Here is a 20778-nt window from a genome sequence, read left to right as displayed (position 1 = left end):
CAATGCCATCTACCATTCAAGCTACACGGGCACTAGCTGTTATAAAAGATGACTTCAGCAACTCATTTCCAAAGCTGATTCAAAAAACAGAACTAGGTAGTATTTCATTTTTAATAAATATAGAAAAAGAAGAAGAGGCTCCCTCCAAACACTCGAGCTGATAATAGCCCTGTTTGAGAATTAAATGTTTAAGAAAAAATTTGAGGTTTGGCGCATATTACAGGTTTTTCCACATGAATCATCTTTTTCGATCAGAGAATTGATATGAGTCTGGTTAAAATACAAAAAGCTAATCAAATGGCTGTTTACCAAACAATTTTCATACAAAACAGCTACTTCAAACACCTGCCAAGAAAACCAATATAATCTGCTAACAACAAACCGCTAATTGTCAAACAATCAAGGGCAATAAATAGTCAAAAAGGAAGAAGCACTAGCTTTCACGGAGTAATCCCAAAAGTAAGTACTGCAATATAAAATGTAGGGGAAACGTTATACTTGATTGCAACATACCTACATAATTACAAAAGCATTGCTCGCTGGCAAGCTAAGGATTTACGAAGAGAGCATCATTCCGCCGACAAAATTTAGAATAAAATTAATAATTTTAAACATTTTCCTACCTTGATCTATCTAGAGACCATCTGTGACTAAATTGAAAATGCAGAAGAAATTTCTCAGAGTAAAATGTAAGTTTAGTCTTAGGTTATCCTTCCAATGTGATTCAAGACGACCATCATTCATATGGCTTACTCAGGCATCCCGAAATCTTAGTTTGATGCCAATTTCTGCAGCCTTGAGAGCCAATCAAAATTTCTCAGTTATGTATATACTGTTTATTCTCAGCAATTTCCTACTTCATGCAGGTTCCCAAAGGGCCCTCGCTTTCTTACTTGCTAAGTAAAGCGGCAATTCCCTACTTCACGCAGGTTCTCAAAGTGCCCTTGGTTTTTCACTTGCTTTGTAGAAAAGTGTCTTTTGCACATAGAACATCATGTAACCTTGGGCAGACCTGACAATGTTTTCATTAACTCGAGTAATCCAAGCATCATCACACTTGTACCATTGATTACTTAACCTCAGATAGGTATAATAATGGCCAGCATCTAATTTACCAGAATGAGTGATGACTGCAAACAGCTCAAACTCGCAAGATATTTCATTGGAAGGATCTGGCTCCTCCCCGTCAAAACTGAATATCCGGTTTCCAAATCTACTTCTCAGTATAGATGAGGAAAGATATGGGCTCATGTTTAATGAGAATGGGAACTGTAAATAACGGTCAACCTTACGGGACATTTTTCTAACATGAGAGTGCTCAAACCTTTTGATATGAAAGCAGTAAACCAGTGGAAGCTTCCTGATCGACATCTGTTTGAGAGATTCCTGTCTCACCTTACATTGCTGGCAGAAAAACTTCTGGTCAGATCCTAATCTTTCAGGTCTGGTAAAACGCTTCAAACAACCAACTAGAGTAGATGTCCCGCCACTGTTTTGGCTTGTGTTGGTGGAAACTGGCTCACTGTTGCACGAACTGAGTGATTTTGCAGATGTTTTTGTTAAACCACCGTGATTTGGTTCCAAATCCAGTGAAATGTCTACACAAGGATCATATGTTGTAGATGTAAAACCACAAGCTGTACACATAACATCAGATCGCAAGATGCCAGAGAACACTTTATGAGCAATGCAACAATCTCCACTACCTGCAATCACGGCAAAGTTTGGTTAGAAAAACAAATAAATAACACTTTGTATTAGATAGTCGATGCTTAACTTTCTATAAGAAATCATGCCCGTAAAAAAATTAATACCAAAGAAACATGTCCAACTAATTAAAAAAGACTGTCCCTTTCTACAAGAAGACTATCTTTCACTAATGCATAAAAAAAAAACAGTCCACAGCAAGCACAGTGAAGCCACAGAGCAATAAAGAGAAATAACTAGAATTAGCAAGGTAATACATATACTTGAAAAAAGCTTAATAGAGGAAACCACATGATTTTAGGCAGGCTAAATCATATTAGTCAAAATAGATGTTAAATCTCTTATATCCAAAATTAGATATCTATCTGAGCACGCATTATGCATGTGTTTCTATCAGACAACGTACGAGATCCACACATAATAAGTTCACAAGACCATCAATGCTTCACGAAAGGACATGATTGTTTAAGTAAATACCGTAGCACCTAAAACGATCAAGTTAGACGCAAATGAAATGCCTCCTATAAACGATTAGACCAAGGAAAAGGAGACTTACTACAGTGAGCCTGCAGGTTGAATTTAGTCCTAAGTTTGAATTTGAAAGCACTTTGCCAATGCCTAGGGCAATGAAGAGAGGTATCTTAACCCTGATCCTGCAGTTGAATAATTTATTAAGTTTCAGAAAACGCTTCAAGATCATGTCGAAATGATATAATTTGACTAGGGATGCTATGGATAATTGGATTCCAAACAAACAAGTTAATAATGTCCATTATTAGTCAACAGAATTTTCTAGGGCTATTGGTGACAGAATCTCCAAGACACATCTAGCTGCACACAAAGTTAAACCCCTTGGTGATGTCTAGAGGATTTTTACCTCATACTTCACAGACACATATAGTTATATACTCTTGAGTCTGACATAACAACTTGCAGATTAAAAGTCTAATTCTACTGTAACACCAGCATAGCCACTTATTTCCTCCAACAATCCAACTACATTCTTAAGTAATGCAAACAAATATCTTTCTGATACACGTCAAGTAGATGATGACATTATGAGAAATATAGCACAAAATAAGATCCATTTAACACAAAAGTTACAAAAGTATAACATATAATTCTCCCAAATTAGTAGATCGTATAGGAAGACATAAGGCATTTGGTCTATCATCAGAGATATGGAGATATAAGCTATAGTATTCCACATAATGGCCACAAAGAAAATAAGGTTTCATGCTGACTTCCAAATTAGAACCAACAACTGTATGGTAACAGATTTACCTTGACTATGGGGTTTTTGCTTGTCCTTATCCACCTTTTCATGAATCCCATCGAGCATGGAAATAAAGAATTCATGTGCATCCTGCTGCTCATAACTTGCTAGGTTTGCGGCATGTTGCCACCAACTGAAAAGACAATTACAAGAAAATTGCACACATCCACATCAACTTAATTACTAGAAACATAGAAGTAAATATGTTCGACAAGTACTACTATACCCAAACTTTATGCTACCATCATGAGGGTGACCCATTTATATATAAAAACCACTAAATATATGTAAAAAGTGTATAAATACTTGACCCAATTGAGGATAACCATACAAATTGTAAAAAAACAAAACTTTCTTATCCTTTATACTTATTGCCATTTGCCAAGGGTCAAACATTTTTTATAAACTTGTCACATGTTTCTGTTACACTTCAACAACTTTCTTAACAAACTAAACCATAACTCCAAATCACATTAAATAAGCGAAAACCCAAATGCACACACCTGTATAAAAACTTAGCAGGGCTGTAGGAAGACCTATCCCCTGAATACACAGAAGCGAAAATATCATCCAAATCGCACGATAAACACAACCTCGAATTCTTGGCATTACCCTCATTCTTCTTCACATTCTTCTGCTGACAAAAAATCCTATTGTGCCTATCACTCAGGAAGTAATTCCGGAAAGGCGGAGTGTGAAGCAACGCCTGCAACACGGAATTCATGAAACACGTGTTGCCGAGATTGTTGAGGCCTTTTAATCCTAAAGGCACATCATCACCATCATACTCAGCCAATGCACTTGAATTACTCTCAATTAGCTCTCTTTGCCCCGAATCAGGGACCCACTGATCACAATACTCAACACGACGCCGTTTCGTGACATTCTTCACACTCTGCACATTCTTCTCCGGAGCAGGGTGGGCCCCACCGGCGAGCTGCGCAAGAACGACGGCGGCATCGAAATCAACGTCATAAACCTGGTCGTCACACAAACAGCAGAAGAGCTCGGCGCGGTCGATGTCGACGGAGATGGGGTGGTCGGGGGAGTGATCGGCCACGTGGCGGCGGCACGAGACGGTGGCGCAGGACAAGCACGCGTAGAGAAAACAAGGGGACAAGCAGGACCCACAGAGAGGGACGTCCTGTGGGTCCCTCACAACGGCGGCGCGGCCGAGTGGCTTAACACTCAAGCATTGCTGGAGAGATCGAAAGGGGTTGGCGGCGTGAGTGGATCGGAAGTTATGGAGGTGAGGGCACGCCGGTGGGGCGCGGTGATCGGCGGTGGTGCTAATGGAAGAAGACATTGTGGGAGTTTTGGTAATGGGGGTGATGAATTGATCTGGTTTCATTTTGATTGTGATTTGATTTGATTGATTATGTGAAGAAGATGAAGAAGCGGGCAGATGGTGGATCCATCTGGTTTTTTCTTCACTTTTGATACAGATCTGTGTGCGTATTACGTGTGTATGTGTGTCACTGTTGTATGTATGTGTAATGTTGTGTATGCATTTTTCTTCTTTTTGTTCATTTTGGCCAAGAGTTTGTATTTTTAATTATTAAACAAGAGTTTGTATTTTTAATTATTAAATAAATTTATTTATGTTTTGTTTATATTAATAGGTTAAATAGTCGAATTTTAGAATCTATATAAAATATCTTATTTGTATATATCTCATTTTATTTAATATATTATATTGATTTGTTAATTCGTTTAACATATTATATTACAATGTTGGTCAAAGAAAAAAATACTTCAATTAACTTTTTCGAAATTCTTATGTCAGTTTTTTTAACGTGTTATTTACATAAACCGTTTGATGGTAAAATATATCCAATTATACGTTAAATAAGTTAACGCATGAACAATACACATGACTATTCTCATTATAAAAATCTATAAAATTCTGGATACTTCTATCATATTCGATTTTCACCGTTTTGTAGAGCCCATAGTATATCACCATGATTATGGACTAATTATTCATTGGACTATTATGAGCGGATAATTCTTAAATTGATATATGTTGATGTCGAGAAAGTTATTGAGCTCGTGTAATTGTCATAACCATCATCTAACGTGACCCAATATATAATTATGTCAATAACGACACATTATTTAACATTAATTTTCATATCATTATATGATATCAAAAATTATATTTTTATACAATAATAAAGATCTAATAATATATTATGATGATAAAAATTATCAATAACATATTATTTGACGGTAAATAATAATATACATTTTTTTTAATAAAACATACTTACTTTAATTCATATCCAAAGGAAGGTTACATGAAATAAATTCAGGCTTGACATAGAATATGTAAATTCGGATACATTTAGTTGTTCACCACTCTCACATCCATTTTAAAGTCTCTCTTAAACTCTACGCATCAGCTTCTCGTACCTATATCGTCCCTTGTAAGTTGTAACACATTGCACACAGAAAAATCGGTTGTCATCTCATACAACGCAACCAATGCCAATTATATTCGTTCATAAAATGATGAATCCAAATTTATTTTAACCCATCCCTCTTTCAGTCTACACTAAGTTTTACGTTGTCAAGAGATTCAGTTTTAGGTATAGCCGTATAGCCTCCGTTTGGACCGTTTCTCTTGCTCGATTCCAGTCAAGCACTAGATTTGGCGTCATCGCCGTAATGCCAAATGCAAACATGTTTATCTTATCCTGTAATCACTTGTTCCTCCTCGAATCCAAGCTCCAACATAGTAGTCTAGCCATCACAATTTGCTCTCTTGTCCCTACATCAAGGACTTAATTATTTGAGTATTGTCATTACAGTATCATTTAGAGTTATTTTGATCATATCTTGCAGTCCAACCAAATCTCATGCTTCTTTTGCAATACTACAACATGACACATGACACCATGTACACACATCACAAATCTCTAACTCTTTTACCTCTGAAAGCAACACATTTTGGTAATACATGAAACATAAATAGTGCATGTTTTTCAAATGGGTATATGTTTCTAACAATCAAATGTCTGGACATACTATCAGCTGAAAAAACCGACGAATGTCTTAACCCCAATTTTTTGACACATATGCATATGCGGTACAATGTCATCCAACAAAAAAATGAGGATTAATACATTCGTCGATTCTTTTCGTTGATAGTATGTCCTGATGCGTCAGCATAAATTCTTAAATCTCATTTCATATATTTACTAGCTCTTTCATCATTCCAAATTGTTATTAAACACCACCAAGTGAGTCATGCGTGAAATTTTATTTTATAATCAACCTATCGATTATGAAAAAATTAACGCACAAACTTTATACCATCTATATATATTGCTTGTATAAATTAGAGGAAGTCGAATGTTTTGATATCCTCGTTCTTTTATTTATCTTACACCGAGTTTGGTTAGATTAAAATTGTGAGCTATGACTTAAGCGATTTAATGTGATAAGTTAAGAGTTTAAAATATTTGTTCAAATAATTTTGACTTATTAATGATTTATGAATTATTAAAATGTAAAAAAAAACGGTGATTTATCGGTGACTTATAATTTATGAGTAATTCTTGTAAAACAAATTTAAAAAGATTAAGTAACTGTAAAAATTATCTCGAACTTATTTCTAGTTTTAAATTAAAATCAATTTATTTATTTTAACTTTAAATCAATTTTTGATAAACAAACATTTTCTAGCTTAAAGCAGGGCCAGTGATTCACAGGTGTAAACAACTCTACAGCACATGGCCTCAAATTTGGGAGCCCCCAATATTCAAGCCCATACCATTTATACATAAAATTATCTTAGTTTTATTGTATGTTAGATTAAAATTCCTATCTCTTTCTTATTTTTGTTATTGTATGCATAAAAATTCATAACATTTATTTTTGCGCAATTGACCGGTTGTAATTTATATTATCATTATATATAAGTTGATATAATATTCTTGAATTGTTGTTTTATTTTGAGTTTAAATATTATTTACTAAATTATGTTTTAAGCCGTTTGCATTTTTTTAAGTGTTCTTAATGAATAATTAATATATAATTTTTATTTTTTATCCCAAATTATATATTATTATTATTATTTTTTATATGTTAAATAATATTAATATATTTAAAATTAATAATTAAAAATTAAAAAATGTTAATGATTTAATTTTGCACAGGCCTCCTAACTTATTGAGGCGGCCTGGCTTATCTTAAGCCATCGATACAATGACACACGCAAACACCCTGTTTATTTGCGAAGATTATCCAAGAGGCTCTTCCCATGTGATGTGATATGAAAATACATTACCATAAAATACATCCCATCTCCGACCTTAAACAGCTGTATATTTGGACCCCTATGCACCAGGGCGCCGTGATCATGTTTATGTTTCGCTGTAGAGTTTTATATATATTTCCACACGCCTCTGTTAACTACTCAACTCCAGGAAGAGACTTAAAAAAAGAAGTTTCAATTGCTTATTTTGCACAACAATCATTGAGATGCATAAACACAATTCATGGAGCTTGCGGAACAACTTGCAGTCCAAATCTTTCAAGCATAACCAAGCCACATTTTTACTTGTACGCTTAATTCTAACTTTTCTTAAAGACACACTGTGTGATCAGCAAACTTCCAAAGGCAAATCTTGTATGACACTGCAGTAAAGATTGTTGGAATCACATCAGTTTTTATTTTTACGGTTTTACGGTGGACCATGTACAAAGGATGAAGTGAATAAATACAACTTTGCAAGCATCAGAGCTTGTTTATGAAGAGATTACACTGTGAAATACCAACACTCTGAAGCCTGAAGAATGAACAAATCTTAATGACTCAAACCTACCTGAAACATTCAAGCACACCTATATTCTCCCCGGTTCTATTTTTTTTTTACATGAGAGTTAATCCAGAAAACGACGATGTCAACATGTATGGAATGTTGGAAAGAGGCCCTCTCTGGCACACTAATTCGTTGATGTCTTTAACAATATCAAACACTGCATTTGGTTGTGCTAGCTTAAGTGCATTCTCTGACATCCTCTTTAGTTCATCTGATTTAGTGCTGAACCATTCGGCAACAAGTCTTGCTGTTTCCTTTGAGCTTCGAGTGAAAACACCAGCCCCATTGTCTACTACGTATGGAACATTTCCTTTTTCCTGTGATTTTAATAGGAAAGGAGTACTTTATGAGCCATTTCAAATCATCAATGTAAATAATTTTGATAATTTGTCATTTTATGACTTGAGTAGAAATCATAGGATTATATGACTACGGTATAGCGATGGTAATAGGATTATATGACTACGGCTTAGTACTTCAAAGACAGAGGCCCGTAGCAAAGTAAAATCCTTTATACAAAACTGTATATTTGTGGTCCATCAGTTATAATATCAGAAGTTCGGCAACAGAGCAAATCATAAGAAAAAAAAAGAGAGGCGTTCTTTTATACTTACTTGCCCAGGAATAAAGTCATTCAGAATTATTGGAAGCCCTCGAATCAATGCCTCTGCAATTGTACCTGGTCCAGCCTAAAAATCCAGAATCAGAGTTAATCCAACATGCATGAATCTAAATTGATTAGATAATCTCAACAGAGAAGATAAAGCTTACTTTTGTAATAATGCAGTCACAAGCACCCATCCATTTCTCCATCTGCTTCTCAAAACCTCTAATCTGCAATGAACAAAAAACATTGAATTATGTCATGACTCATGAGTGCACATTAAATTATGTCGGCCAAAAGTTAACCAAAGAAAAAGATGTTGACAAACTATGTAAACATGATTACCTGAACAGGGATTTTCCACTCTAATGATTCTAGTGTGGAGGCTAGTTCCTTGTTACGTCCACAGATGATAATCAGTTGTCCAATTGGTTTTCCTGATTCTTCATCAAACAAAGATGTTCCAAGTGCCTTTGCAGTTTTTTTCACAGGACCCATCCCTTCGCCACCTCCCATCAGCAAAACTGCAGGCAAATCTGGATCCATCTCAAGCTCTTCACGCAACTGATTCTGCAAGTTCAAAAAAGAAAAAAAAACTGTAAATAACAATGCACCTGCTATGCAAAACAAGATTATGAAACAGGATAAGGAAAAGAAAAAAAATAATAGCAGCGGGTTTTTTAAATTATATAGTATTGCTTAAAACCTACTTTGGTTAGAATTGCTTGGCAAAATGAGGGTCGGATTGGCAAGCCAAACACGCGTATTTGAGATTCTTCAAGCCCATCAAATGAAGCTCTCTTTGCTACCTCTTCCGAAGGGCAGTAGCATCTGTTGACATCTGGATGAAACCTTGTACAGAAAAGAATCCATTTTCAAGCAGCTTCATCTAGAAATGACCGGCATATTAGAGAAGGTTTCCATGTCAGTATATAAAACATACCATGTTGGGTGGCAGGTATTGAGGTCTGTGATGACTGTGACAAATATCACTTTCTTCTGCAGGCCTTGCCATTTAAGAACCCACAAAGGAATATGTTGCATAAGAGGGTGGACCGAGATGATGATGTCAGGCTTAAATTCCATTAGGCCAGCCTCGACCTCCCTTCATTTTGCCGATCAAATACAAGTTAGCATAAAAGTTAGAAAATATTGTTAAATCAACTACCCAGTAAACAATTATAATATTCTTAACATGTAGATTCAGTCCAATAAACTTGCGTAAAAGTTAAGAAATGCGATAGTAACTTGAATGATTGGTAAGCGGCTGGTGACTAATGTTACAAAGATGAATAAACATTAAATTATTGTGTCATTACATGTAGTGATCAAACTGGAGCCCTGTGCTTTGTAATAATTAAGACCAGCTAGACAAAAATAACAATCAACTTGCTGGAGCAATCATGACCCACCATATTTTAAGCTTAGTCAAGGTGAAAATTTTGTTATAGGAAGAAGAGAATATACTTGGCATAATAGGCAGCAACTGCAGCAAGATACAGAGAGTGAATCCATCTGGGAGAAGTACTGTGAAACGCAACCTTCCAAAGCTGGACATGTTTAACCATGAATTTGTATTGAGATTCCATGTTATTCAATGGCCAGCCAGTATACTCCTTCCAAACATCCTTCACAAAAATCTGTGCCACAAACACGGTTAGAATCATCGCAATACCACAAACACCAACCAAGAAAGGGTTTAATTAAATAACAAAAAGATATATGTCATCTAATTTCAGATATAAAGATACAAGACTTTATATTAATTACTCATAGAGGCCATGAAAGATTAAGAGGAAGACCATGAACCATGTGCCAACAGAAGTATAAAACTGTCTCAATAGTCAATAATGACAACTTAGAACAGCAAATCATGCAAAACCAACATTAGCTCATCTCCAGGACTGAAAGCAATCCCATTAAAAAAGTTAAGCTCAATCGAAATGCACAACCACACACATCTAAAGAACTCAACTAAAATTCAACAAAAATTATTCCAGAACTTCAATTGCAGATCATGAAAAAAAAGGAACATATTACAAACATTATAAATTCCCGAGGGCGAGGGCACGTCTGTCAGGGTGTCACGCGTCGTGCTAAAAAAGAAATTATACGAATAAAATAATTGAAAATCAAGAAAAATCGAAATACCCTGTATTCATCGCCAAATTGGAGCTGAAAAGCATCACGAATCGCCTCGGCAGAAGCACGGTGACCCCCACCGGTGTCACTCATGAGAATAAGCACATTTTTGGTCCTCTCAGCTCCCAGCTGCACCATTTCCATATTATCATCCTCATCTTCTTGTCTATGTATTTCATATTTCAACCTCTTCTGACTTCTACCACCACCAAACCCATAAACCCCGACTCTCTCAAACACCGTGTTTATAGTATTCCGGGGAGATGCCACCGCCATAAATATATACAAATATAAGGCCTATGTGGCTGGTTATATATTTTGTGAATGAATGAACAAAAATAAAAAACCTCTCCCGCCAAAAAGTATGTGAATAAAGGGCCCAACACAGAACCTCAACTTTCGGCGCCGGAAAATATTTTCCGGCGGGAGAAAGTTGACGAAGGGTTTGAGCGGCGGGGAGGGAAAGGAGAGGAGGCTGAGCTGGCGAGAAAAGTTAGTTTTCCGTTTGTTGTTCACGCCCCAAAAAAACAAATGACCTCGGCTTTATTACATGTTTGGTGGGGTTGGTTTAAATCCTGGCCGTTGGATACGTTTTGGTTAGCGATCATAGGAATGTTCTTAATTATAGATTCGTATCTATTCAACTACAACTGTAACGTGAATAGAATAATTATTTTCTATGCAGTTAATAACTCTGATAAATGATTAATGTTGAAGTTGGGTTAATTTAATTGTGGAATCCAATTATTTTTAGAATATGCTTTTACATGTACCAAAAACCAATTATGAGGGACTTATAAAAAATCAAAGAAACCACTGTTTGGCTTTGTTGTTTAGACTATGGGGTATTCGATTGGGATTTTAATGCATTGTTTTTCGTCTATGGATTTTAATGGATTGTATGAGATTTTGATTTTGTGCGGATTCTTGATGAAATGTCGTAGAGTTGATAGGATTTAGGTACAATGCTTCAAAATCCCATTGAATTTGGTGGGATTTCAAAAAACTTAAAATACACTATGATGTTTGCAAAAAAATCCTTTAAAATTTTTTAAAATCCCAATCCAATACACCCCTCTAAATTAACTCACAGTATGATGTTTGCTACTTATTCTACTACTGTGGTTTAAATTTTTGTTTTTTTTATCGAGTTCTTCTCTGCTCTTTTCAATTGTATTTGAAATTTAACAACTACTCACTATATATATTATTTAAACAGAAGACAATAGTAATGGAGCCCGATTCTAAAGTTCTTGGTTAGTGGCTTGGTGTTTGTCCATTTCGTAAATTCTCAACTCGAGCTGGAAAAATGGGTTCTTGACAAGAAAAATCTTGCTGACCCTGTTATTTCAGGGACGGTTTAGTTTAATTTAAAATAAGTGATAAACTATTTATATGTGGAATTTTTTTAGTTTATTTATTTGGATAATTTATATGGTATTTGTAATTTTTTAAGTATAGAATATTAAACTATTATAAAAATTATCTATATCTATATATATATATATATATTCTATATTCTATATTCTATATATTCTTAATGAATGCTAAATCTGTTAAAGATTTACCCATTTTCAAAAGGGTAAAATATTTACCATACTCCTATTCAATTTAATACTTATTTTCAACCCACTTGCGTTATTTAGCTGATTGTGAATCATCAACATCCATATCATTTATGTATGCAATCAAATACATCTAACGAAATTTTCGCAAATTCAATATTTGTAATTAATTTTCACTATAATCAAGAATTAAATGATATGGATGTTAATGATTCACAATCCATAAATGTTTCTTGTTATTATTGTTTATTACAGAAAGAAAATGTTTTACCCATTTAATTTAGGAAATTGATAAATAAGCTCCAAACTATACTATTTAAACTCCAATTCTACTTTTTCCTTTATCCAAATCGCATTATCACCTATAATATGGATGAAACATGTATAAAAGGCATGGGTAAATGTGGTATAAAATTTACAATTGGAGTTTAAATAGTAAAATATAGAGCTTATTTATCCATTTCCTTAATTAATTATAAAAACTTATAGTTTATTGTCTCTGCTTGGTTGAGTTTATGAATACTATTACTTTTGTAATAGTCAGGAGTTATCATTGACCGTAATAGCAAGAAGTTTCTTTAGTATACAGGATATCAGAATATGAACGTATTTTAATCATTTTCGTTATCCTAATCAACAATCAGACCTATGACATTTGCGGCGTTATTGTAATCAACAATCAGACCTATGACATATGCGACCAAAAATTTATGAAATTTCTTTGAGTATATATATCTTTTACTATTATAAAGCCAAGCTGCGATATTCTGGGACAAGTTTGCTGAACACTTTGTTAACGCCATTTGGGAACAGAAGGGGAATCCAGTAATTATCATACTTGCGGCATGCAGAGTACAGCTATGGAACACTGAGTACACAACTGAATCTTTTAAAGGCTGTGTGAACTGAACTGATTTTAACAGGTTACATTTCTCATTGGACATAACAGATGAGCCAAAGTTAGGCAATGTGTCAAATACCAAATTCTATCTCAACTATAACCACCACAACGTTAATCACCTAAGAAGAATGTAAGTTAGAAATTTTTGTGTTTTTGGCAAAACATAATGTTAGTCTACTCAGAATCTTTAATATTGTAATCATTCCATATTAGGTTAGCTGAGCTGGAATTCGTAAAAAGAGTAATGACATCTTACAAGGCAAGGAAAGCCGAGCTGTACACGGTGGAAGCAATTAAGACGTTGGATAAAGAATTTGTTAAGGTGTATAAGTAAATCAAAAGGAAATGAAAAATTACAGCTGTGCTAAAACTTGAAATAAAATCTAACGCTTTGTTATTCAAGAATAAGTACTGGCACATCTCATCATCATAAAAGTGGACGAAAATCAAAAATGGTTTATCCAGGTCTATACCTCCTGCGATTCTGAGACTCAATCAATAGAGCGTATGGAAGGCTGCCCCATCTGCCAGAGGATTGTTCCATATCCAGAAATCAGGTTACACAAAAATTAGCTCATCGCTTTGTTTGTTCCTTTTGTCCAAATATAAACACTTTACAGTAACAACAAATAATGTAGATTTCGAATGGTTGTGCTTGCATCGGATGATACTGGCTTTCTCCAAATCATATTCACTATCTATATTACAATGCTTTGTGTTCGTTCTAAGCAACATTATTCCTATATGTATAATTTCTTCTGCTATTAGATTTTTTTTAAAATTTTAAAGTCCTGCAACGCGGGCATCAATACTAGTATATATTATGATCAAGGATCATGCATCTGATTACTGTTAAATGTATTTGATTAATAATGAGATTTCTCAATAAAATCATGTTATTTAAAATGTATATTTTTGTTATTTATCATGTTACCGAGATATATTTATGCATGGTTTGTGTTATTGACTTTGCATTTTGATATATGAATGACATGACTCACCAGTAAAATACTTCTATTCCGACTCTGTAGGATTGACGAATAGCAATGCTAGTTGGCAAGTCACAACTGGAGTTTGTTAACCTCTAACAATTATGTTCACCAGGACAACCAAACTAGTGGTACAAGCGTCTCCAATGGTGGACAAAACACCTAGATACAAGTTTCTGAAAGTATCGTCTTCTATTATTAATCTTTTCTAATTATTAATTCTCTCTCTCTCTCTCTCTCTAATTTTATTAATTATTTGTTTTCGATTTTGTGGCTTTTCAATGCTTTAGTCTTTTTCTTCTTTGGTTTTTGTTTCATTAAGAATATATTAATATTTTTTTATGATATGCTATGTACTTAAATTTATATGTGGTTTTTACATCATAATAAGGGGAGATGAACTACGATGGAACTCCTAAATCAAGTTTTAGAGCAGATGTATGTATGCCTCACTCCACAACTAGCACCTCCTTCAATTTTCATGTTTTTGTTGAAGATAATGCGGAGACCAAATGTCCAGAATGAGGCTGTGGACACAAGTCATGGTTCAGGTTGTGAGTAGTAGATGGACTGACATGACCTGACCAAAGTCTGCTAATTTATAATTTTGATACAATAAATATATAATTACTCGAGTGTAGATTTTTTCTCGCTTGAGGACCTAATACAAATAGAAATTTGCACATCTTTTAAGGAATAATTATGTTTTATCTTTCCCCTTGTGACACAACTATATATGTACTCTTGGTGACTTCTTAATTTACTAAGTCAGGTAATAATGATTTTCATTTCTAAGGAAGTTTTTGATAAGTTTTTAACAGTGTGATTTGCTCGAAGTTCAATGAGTATGTTTATTACTTCTATTTTGGTAGCTGGTTATGGTAAACTTGGTTTTATATCTGTGTTATTATATGTAAATTCATGAATCTAATATTGTTATCTACTTATGATAGCAAGAGATCAAAATCTAGAATTTCTATGAAGTTTACATATTGCCAAGTAGAGTGAAGGTGTCAATCAGGCATCTACACCATCTATATTATTTATGTTGGTGTTCTTCTATGCATATTATAGTAAGAAATGTAATAATTGATACCCGTTTTTTACGATTATCCTTTGTGGCATAGGTGTGCTTTAATACCTATATGTAGCATTAGTGATAGATTGTTTAAAAGCTGAGTAATAGACTTAATGTTTAGAGAGCTTTTTTAGATGATTGTGAATTATAATCACTGTTATGGTTGCTAATGTCTGATGTCACAAGATTCATGGTGTTAATGGTTGCTCATTGAGAAATACAACGTAGTTTCTAAGTGATGTATAGTCCTATTTTATTTTATTCGATTTTACTATGTTTATTCTTGATATTTTTATTTCGATTTCAACAAAATTACATGTTTTTCTGCATCGTTCTGTGTGTTCGGAAGTAATTTCAAAATATAATACATTAATAAGATATTTTTTTTCATGTGCAGTTCTGCGGCAGAACCCTAACTAATACCAGAAAGAAGGTAAGGGTTGGGTTCTCTGTTTAATGGTTCTCTCTTGAAAATGACTCAATAAATATATATTGAAATGTAGAAATATGTCAATTTTATAATAATAGATACTAATAAGATTGTCTTTTGAAAATTTTGAGATACCCAGATTAAATGTGTAGCATCTGAGTATGTTCAAAAAACTAAAAATGCGCTTTCTAAAATCCGATCTGAATGAGCACGATTGGATAGCCCAAGTGGTGGGTTTATCCTCTGTTGTTCCCGGAGACCCGGGTTCGACTCTGGCTCATTCTAATAGTATTAGAACAGATACTAATTTGTAAGGCATATAAGCCTCCATTGTCAATAAAAAAAAAAAATCCGATCTGAATAATTAGTTCTTATCATCTTTTTATTAATAGGGTGTGTAATTGTGATTCAGTACCCTAACTTTTAGATATTTTTAAATGAGTCCTTGTAGGATAATGATATATATCAAATGACACCCTTGTAGTTTGTGAAATCAATTTATACGCTCCCGTCTTCCAGTTTTTCCCTAGTCTCCCAAACCCCCCAATTCGTTTACCCCCCTCCGTCACTTTTCAAGGTAATTAATCTCTCTCTCTCCCCCTCTCCCTCCGTCTCTCTCTCTCTCTCTCTCTCTCTCTCTCTCTCTCTCTCTCTCCCCCCCAGTCTCTGTCTGTCTCTCTCTCGATATATTTACATCTGTTTGTATACATCTTAATGCACGACATAAAATTTCGATGCTGAGCTGAACTTTATAATCTGATCATATATATTCCTGTACTGATTGCACTCTGCCTTTGTTGTGATTGCTTAAAATTTATGAACTTTGTAAGATTTGATTTTATGATATCGGCACTGCATAGTTTTAAGTATTGATTTGTTATCAGTTACTCACTGTTGTAATAACTCAACGAAGTATTTTATATTTATGTTGCAAGTAAATGTTTTGAATTTTGATAATAAGTGATAATAAGACTGTATGAGTATATATTGATCATGTTTTGCTGATTCTGATTTGTTCGGAATTATGAAGATATATGCAATGGTGCGGGGGAAACTTATTCTAATCTGCCAGTATGGCGGTGATTTTGTTACGAATGATGATGGAACTTTGTCGTATGATGGAGGAGAGGCCAATGCAGTAAATGTTAATCTTGAGAGTGTATTTGATGATTTGAAGCTGGAATTAGCCGAAATGTGTAATCGGGACTATAATGATATGTCCATCAAGTACTTCCTTCCGGGAAACAGGCGGAATCTTATTACCCTTAAGACTGAAAAGGACTTGAAAAGAATGCTTGATTTTCACGGGAATTCTGTATCTACAGATGTCTTCGTTATGGGAAAGGAAGGGTTTAATCATGATGCATTGAATATGCATGCCGACAGGTAGATCTAAAGTGCTTTTTTGAATCTTTGTACATTATTAATTTCTATTTCTGATAGTGGTTCACAGTTGCTAGCCTTTAGTAGGTCGCTGCATAGATCATGATTGCATTGGATAACTCACTAGTTGCAAGTATTATTGTTTGCCTTTGCTTTCGAAAATAACTAGAGCAATCCTTTTCATTAATCTTTGATGGTTAGGGTTTACACTGACTACATTCTTTGCATAAGCGCATTAAACACATCAGTAAACGTGTAACGCTTTCAGGGAAACCAGTGCGAAACTTGCGGGAACAGTAGAGCCTGGTTCCGAGCCAGCAATCCCTACTGATTTGACCCCAGGCAATCAAGTCCGTGGAAAGCGTGTTCAGAAAAGAAAGCCTGCTAAGCATGTTGTCAAGAGGAAAACGGGGGGAGCTTCCAGTCCCAAGCCTTCTTCTGATGTCCCTGTAGTACAAGGTCTTCGGGCAACCGCTAAGAGCGATAGTAGAACGACTACTATCTCAACCCATTCTGCAGGACCTATGGTTGTTTTTGAATCAGATTGTGCTCCAAAGTCCGATTTTTCTGCTGCTGCAAATCATCACAGCTCGGATAAAATTGATTTAACTGCTACTCCTGCAGATGCTGTCAAGAAAAGAAGGCGCACAGCCTCCTGGAAAATTGGTGCCAATGGTCCCATGATTGTTGTAGATGATGAGGAGAGAACTCCTCTGGAAAAGAGCGGTCATCTGAGCCATAATATGAAGAAGCCCAGGAAAGATGTTACCCCTAGGAAAGCCGACTGTGACAATCGCACTTCCAATTCCAGTTCTCACGACCACTTGTTGGAAAACCAAGTTGATGCTTGGAGGGATATCATTAAAGGTGTTGGTCAGGAGTTTGAAGGTGTTCAAGAATTTCGAGATGCTCTGCAGAAATATGCTATGGCACATCGTTTTACATATAAATTGAGAAAGAGTGAAGCTAATCGTGTAATTGCTGTATGTGTTGTTGATGGTTGTTCTTGGAGGATTTATGCTTCGCGGGTCTCTAGTGAACATCCTTTTGAGATAAAAAAGTTTCAAGATACACACACATGTGGAGGTGAATCTTGGAAATCTGGTCACCTAGCAAGGAGTCGGTTCGTAGGTATCATTAAGGAAAGATTACGTGATTCTCCGAATCTGAAACCAAGAGAAATTGCTAGTGGCATTTCCCATGATTTTGGGATTAGTTTGAGCTACTCACAAGTAAGGCGGGCGACTGAGGATGCACGAGAACAACTTCGTGGATCTTATAAGGAGGCTTATAATCAGTTGCCTTGGTTTTGTGAAAAAATATCAAAGACTAATCCTGGTAGCTCCACCAATTTCGTCACCAATGATGACAAAACATTCCGTGGTCTTTTTGTGGCGTTTCAGGCAACAATGTTTGGTTTCTTAAATGGTTGTCGCCCGCTTCTTTTTCTTGAAGCATCATATATAAGATCAGATTACCAAGAAATCTTGTTGACAGCAACGGCAGTTGATGGAAATGATGGTTTCTTTCCTGTTGCTTTTGCTGTAGTTGATGTTGAAAATAGTGATAATTGGCACTGGTTTCTAGAGCAATTGAAGTATGCAATGTCGTCTCCTCAATCCCTAACATTTGTTTCGGATAGAGAGAAGGACCTGAAGAAATCTGTGCTTGAGTTATTCGAAAATTCTCATCATGGTTACTCCATCTACCACCTTATGAAAAGCTTTAAAAGGAACTTAAAGGGTCCTTTCAGTGGAGATGGAAAAGCTTTATTGCCAGTTACTCTTTTAGCTGCTGCACATGCGACCAGGCTTTGTGATTTTGAGAAGTGCACTGAACAAATAAAAAAAATATGTTCCAAAGCTTATGACTGGGTCATGCAAATAGAGCCAGAGTTTTGGACAAGTTTGTTTTTTGAGGGTGAGCAATATAATCATATATCACAAAATATTGCAGAACCATACATTACACTAATGGAAGAATTAAGGGAATTGTCTATAGTACGGAAGATAGAAGCTCTAATACGCATGATGGCTGGGTTGATGGACAGAGGTCAAAAGGAATCTTGCAAGTGGACCAAAAACCTCACACCATCGTATGAAAAAAAGTTGCAAAATTACAGCATAAAAGCACGTAAAATGAAAGTCCTGTGCTCATCAGACACCCTATTTGAAGTTCGGGATGAATGCATTCATGTTGTAAATCTGGACAACTTGGACTGCACTTGCTTGGGATGGAAAAAGCTGCAACCATGCTGCCATGCTGTTGCTGTCTTCATTTCAACAGGTAGGAATTCATATGATTATTATTCCAAATATTTTACAGCTGATAGCTACCGATCAACATATTCCAAGTCCATAAACTTGGTACTGGGAGTGAAGCCTGTGGAAGATGATGATAAAAGTCCAGGTTTAACCGAGTCTGTGCTCCCCCCTGTGCCCACTAGGACAGCGGCCCAAGAAAAGAGGGAACTGAAAGAATCAGAATCTGTGGATAAAAGGACAGTTACCTGTACAAGGTGCAAAGAGGAGGGGCACAACAAAAAGTCATGCAAGGCCACCTTAGAAATTGCTGAGTGTTGATGAGCAAGGTTTGTAACCTCATAGATCATATACATAGTTTAGCCAGTGACTTCTTTTTCCGTGTCTTACCGACTATTATGGGATATTTGGCTCATGTTTGTTCTGTTGGAAATACAGTGTCGTTTGACTTGTTTGATCATGAAACTGTTTCAAAGATCAATGTTGTGTTTGGTTGGGGCGTGATGTGGAAGGAATGATATGAAATTTGAACTATTATTTGGATGATTGCCCAAGAGTTTTATTATTTCCCCTCATTCCATTCATTTCTTCGTATTTTAATGAAATTATTGAAATCACCTCTCCGGTCTGAGAAGGAATGTTTTATCTTTACTGGGTATAAATTTTTTTTCAAATTTCATTATAATAATTTCGTATTCACTCATTTTTTTTTGGCCCAAACCTTTCTCCTATCTCTTATATTAAACAACATAAGATTTTTAGTATGGTAAAGGCATGCATCAAAATGTTTCTTCTTTTGGATGGACTAGAATTATTTACAAATTTTTAAAGCGCAAAGTGTTTTTAACTACAAAGCTGCTTTCAACTTCGAACACTTCAATATTCCTTGTTAATATATGATATATATAATTATCATATTACCTAAATCAATATGTGTTTCATATAATTATTAGCTTTTGCAAAAAATAATATATATATTTCACTATCAAACTCAACTAATACATACATTACTTATTATATATTCATGTAAAAGTTGTTTTAAAGTTTTTGCGAAAACAATACATGTTTCATTGTCAAACCTCAACCTAACACGTTATCATAAATAAAAAAACTAAGTTAAACCAAAAAATTAAACAAAATTGAGAAACTGATATTGGTCTAAAAAATATTCGTTTTTTCAAGTACCCTTTTTTTGTGATTTTGAGAACTGAAATTGAAAACGAATATGATAACTGATAGATGAAGAACATGGCTTAGAATATTGTGAGCCACTACCAGACGATGAGCTACATGGGCACATTCCATTATAACTAGTTAACTACCAAGGAAGCGCTGGTTCAAAATTGAGCTACATAATTTTAGATTGCACAACTGCTAGTATCTAACAAGAAGTCCCTGGCATAACCAGAAAACTGAGGAAATATTTCAAGAGCTACCTTTCGCGCAGACCAGAACATAACATCAATAATATATTAAATCATTGATGCATGATTCAAAATTACAACTATAAGTGGTGACGTACGACCTCAGAAAGACAAATTGGTTAAGAAATAAGAGCAGATGTCCCTAAACCAGCATTTTTTGCGGTTTGCAAAGATTCACCTGCAACAAAT

The 20778-nt window shown here is 35.0% G+C and overlaps 3 protein-coding genes across 3 annotated transcripts; 1 reads left to right on the top strand and 2 right to left on the bottom strand.

Annotated features, from left to right (window-relative positions):
• Positions 1–448: 448 nt before the first annotated feature.
• On the bottom strand, positions 449–4589 carry LOC108216011 (ubiquitin C-terminal hydrolase 22). The gene is made up of 3 exons (XM_017388661.2): positions 3487–4589; positions 2992–3116; positions 449–1706 (listed from the first exon to the last, which is right to left on the bottom strand). The coding sequence occupies exons 1-3, from the start codon at positions 4332–4334 to the stop codon at positions 934–936; spliced, it is 1746 nt and encodes a 581-aa protein (XP_017244150.1). The 5' UTR covers positions 4335–4589; the 3' UTR covers positions 449–933.
• Positions 4590–7639: 3050 nt separating this feature from the next.
• Positions 7640–11096, bottom strand: LOC108215641 (monogalactosyldiacylglycerol synthase 2, chloroplastic). Its single transcript, XM_017388168.2, has 8 exons — positions 10568–11096; positions 9884–10056; positions 9360–9521; positions 9127–9268; positions 8762–8986; positions 8584–8646; positions 8427–8501; positions 7640–8129 (listed from the first exon to the last, which is right to left on the bottom strand). The coding sequence occupies exons 1-8, from the start codon at positions 10832–10834 to the stop codon at positions 7863–7865; spliced, it is 1374 nt and encodes a 457-aa protein (XP_017243657.1). The 5' UTR covers positions 10835–11096; the 3' UTR covers positions 7640–7862.
• Positions 11097–16005: 4909 nt separating this feature from the next.
• On the top strand, positions 16006–19708 carry LOC108219375 (uncharacterized). The gene is made up of 3 exons (XM_017392792.2): positions 16006–16098; positions 16552–16907; positions 17173–19708. The coding sequence occupies exons 2-3, from the start codon at positions 16561–16563 to the stop codon at positions 19484–19486; spliced, it is 2661 nt and encodes an 886-aa protein (XP_017248281.1). The 5' UTR covers positions 16006–16098; positions 16552–16560; the 3' UTR covers positions 19487–19708.
• The last annotated feature ends 1070 nt before the right edge of the window (positions 19709–20778 follow it).

This window comes from Daucus carota, chromosome 4, assembly GCF_001625215.2.
Source record: "Daucus carota subsp. sativus chromosome 4, DH1 v3.0, whole genome shotgun sequence".
Classification (NCBI taxonomy): Eukaryota; Viridiplantae; Streptophyta; class Magnoliopsida; order Apiales; family Apiaceae; genus Daucus; species Daucus carota.
This window is presented reverse-complemented; position numbering and strand designations above follow the sequence as displayed.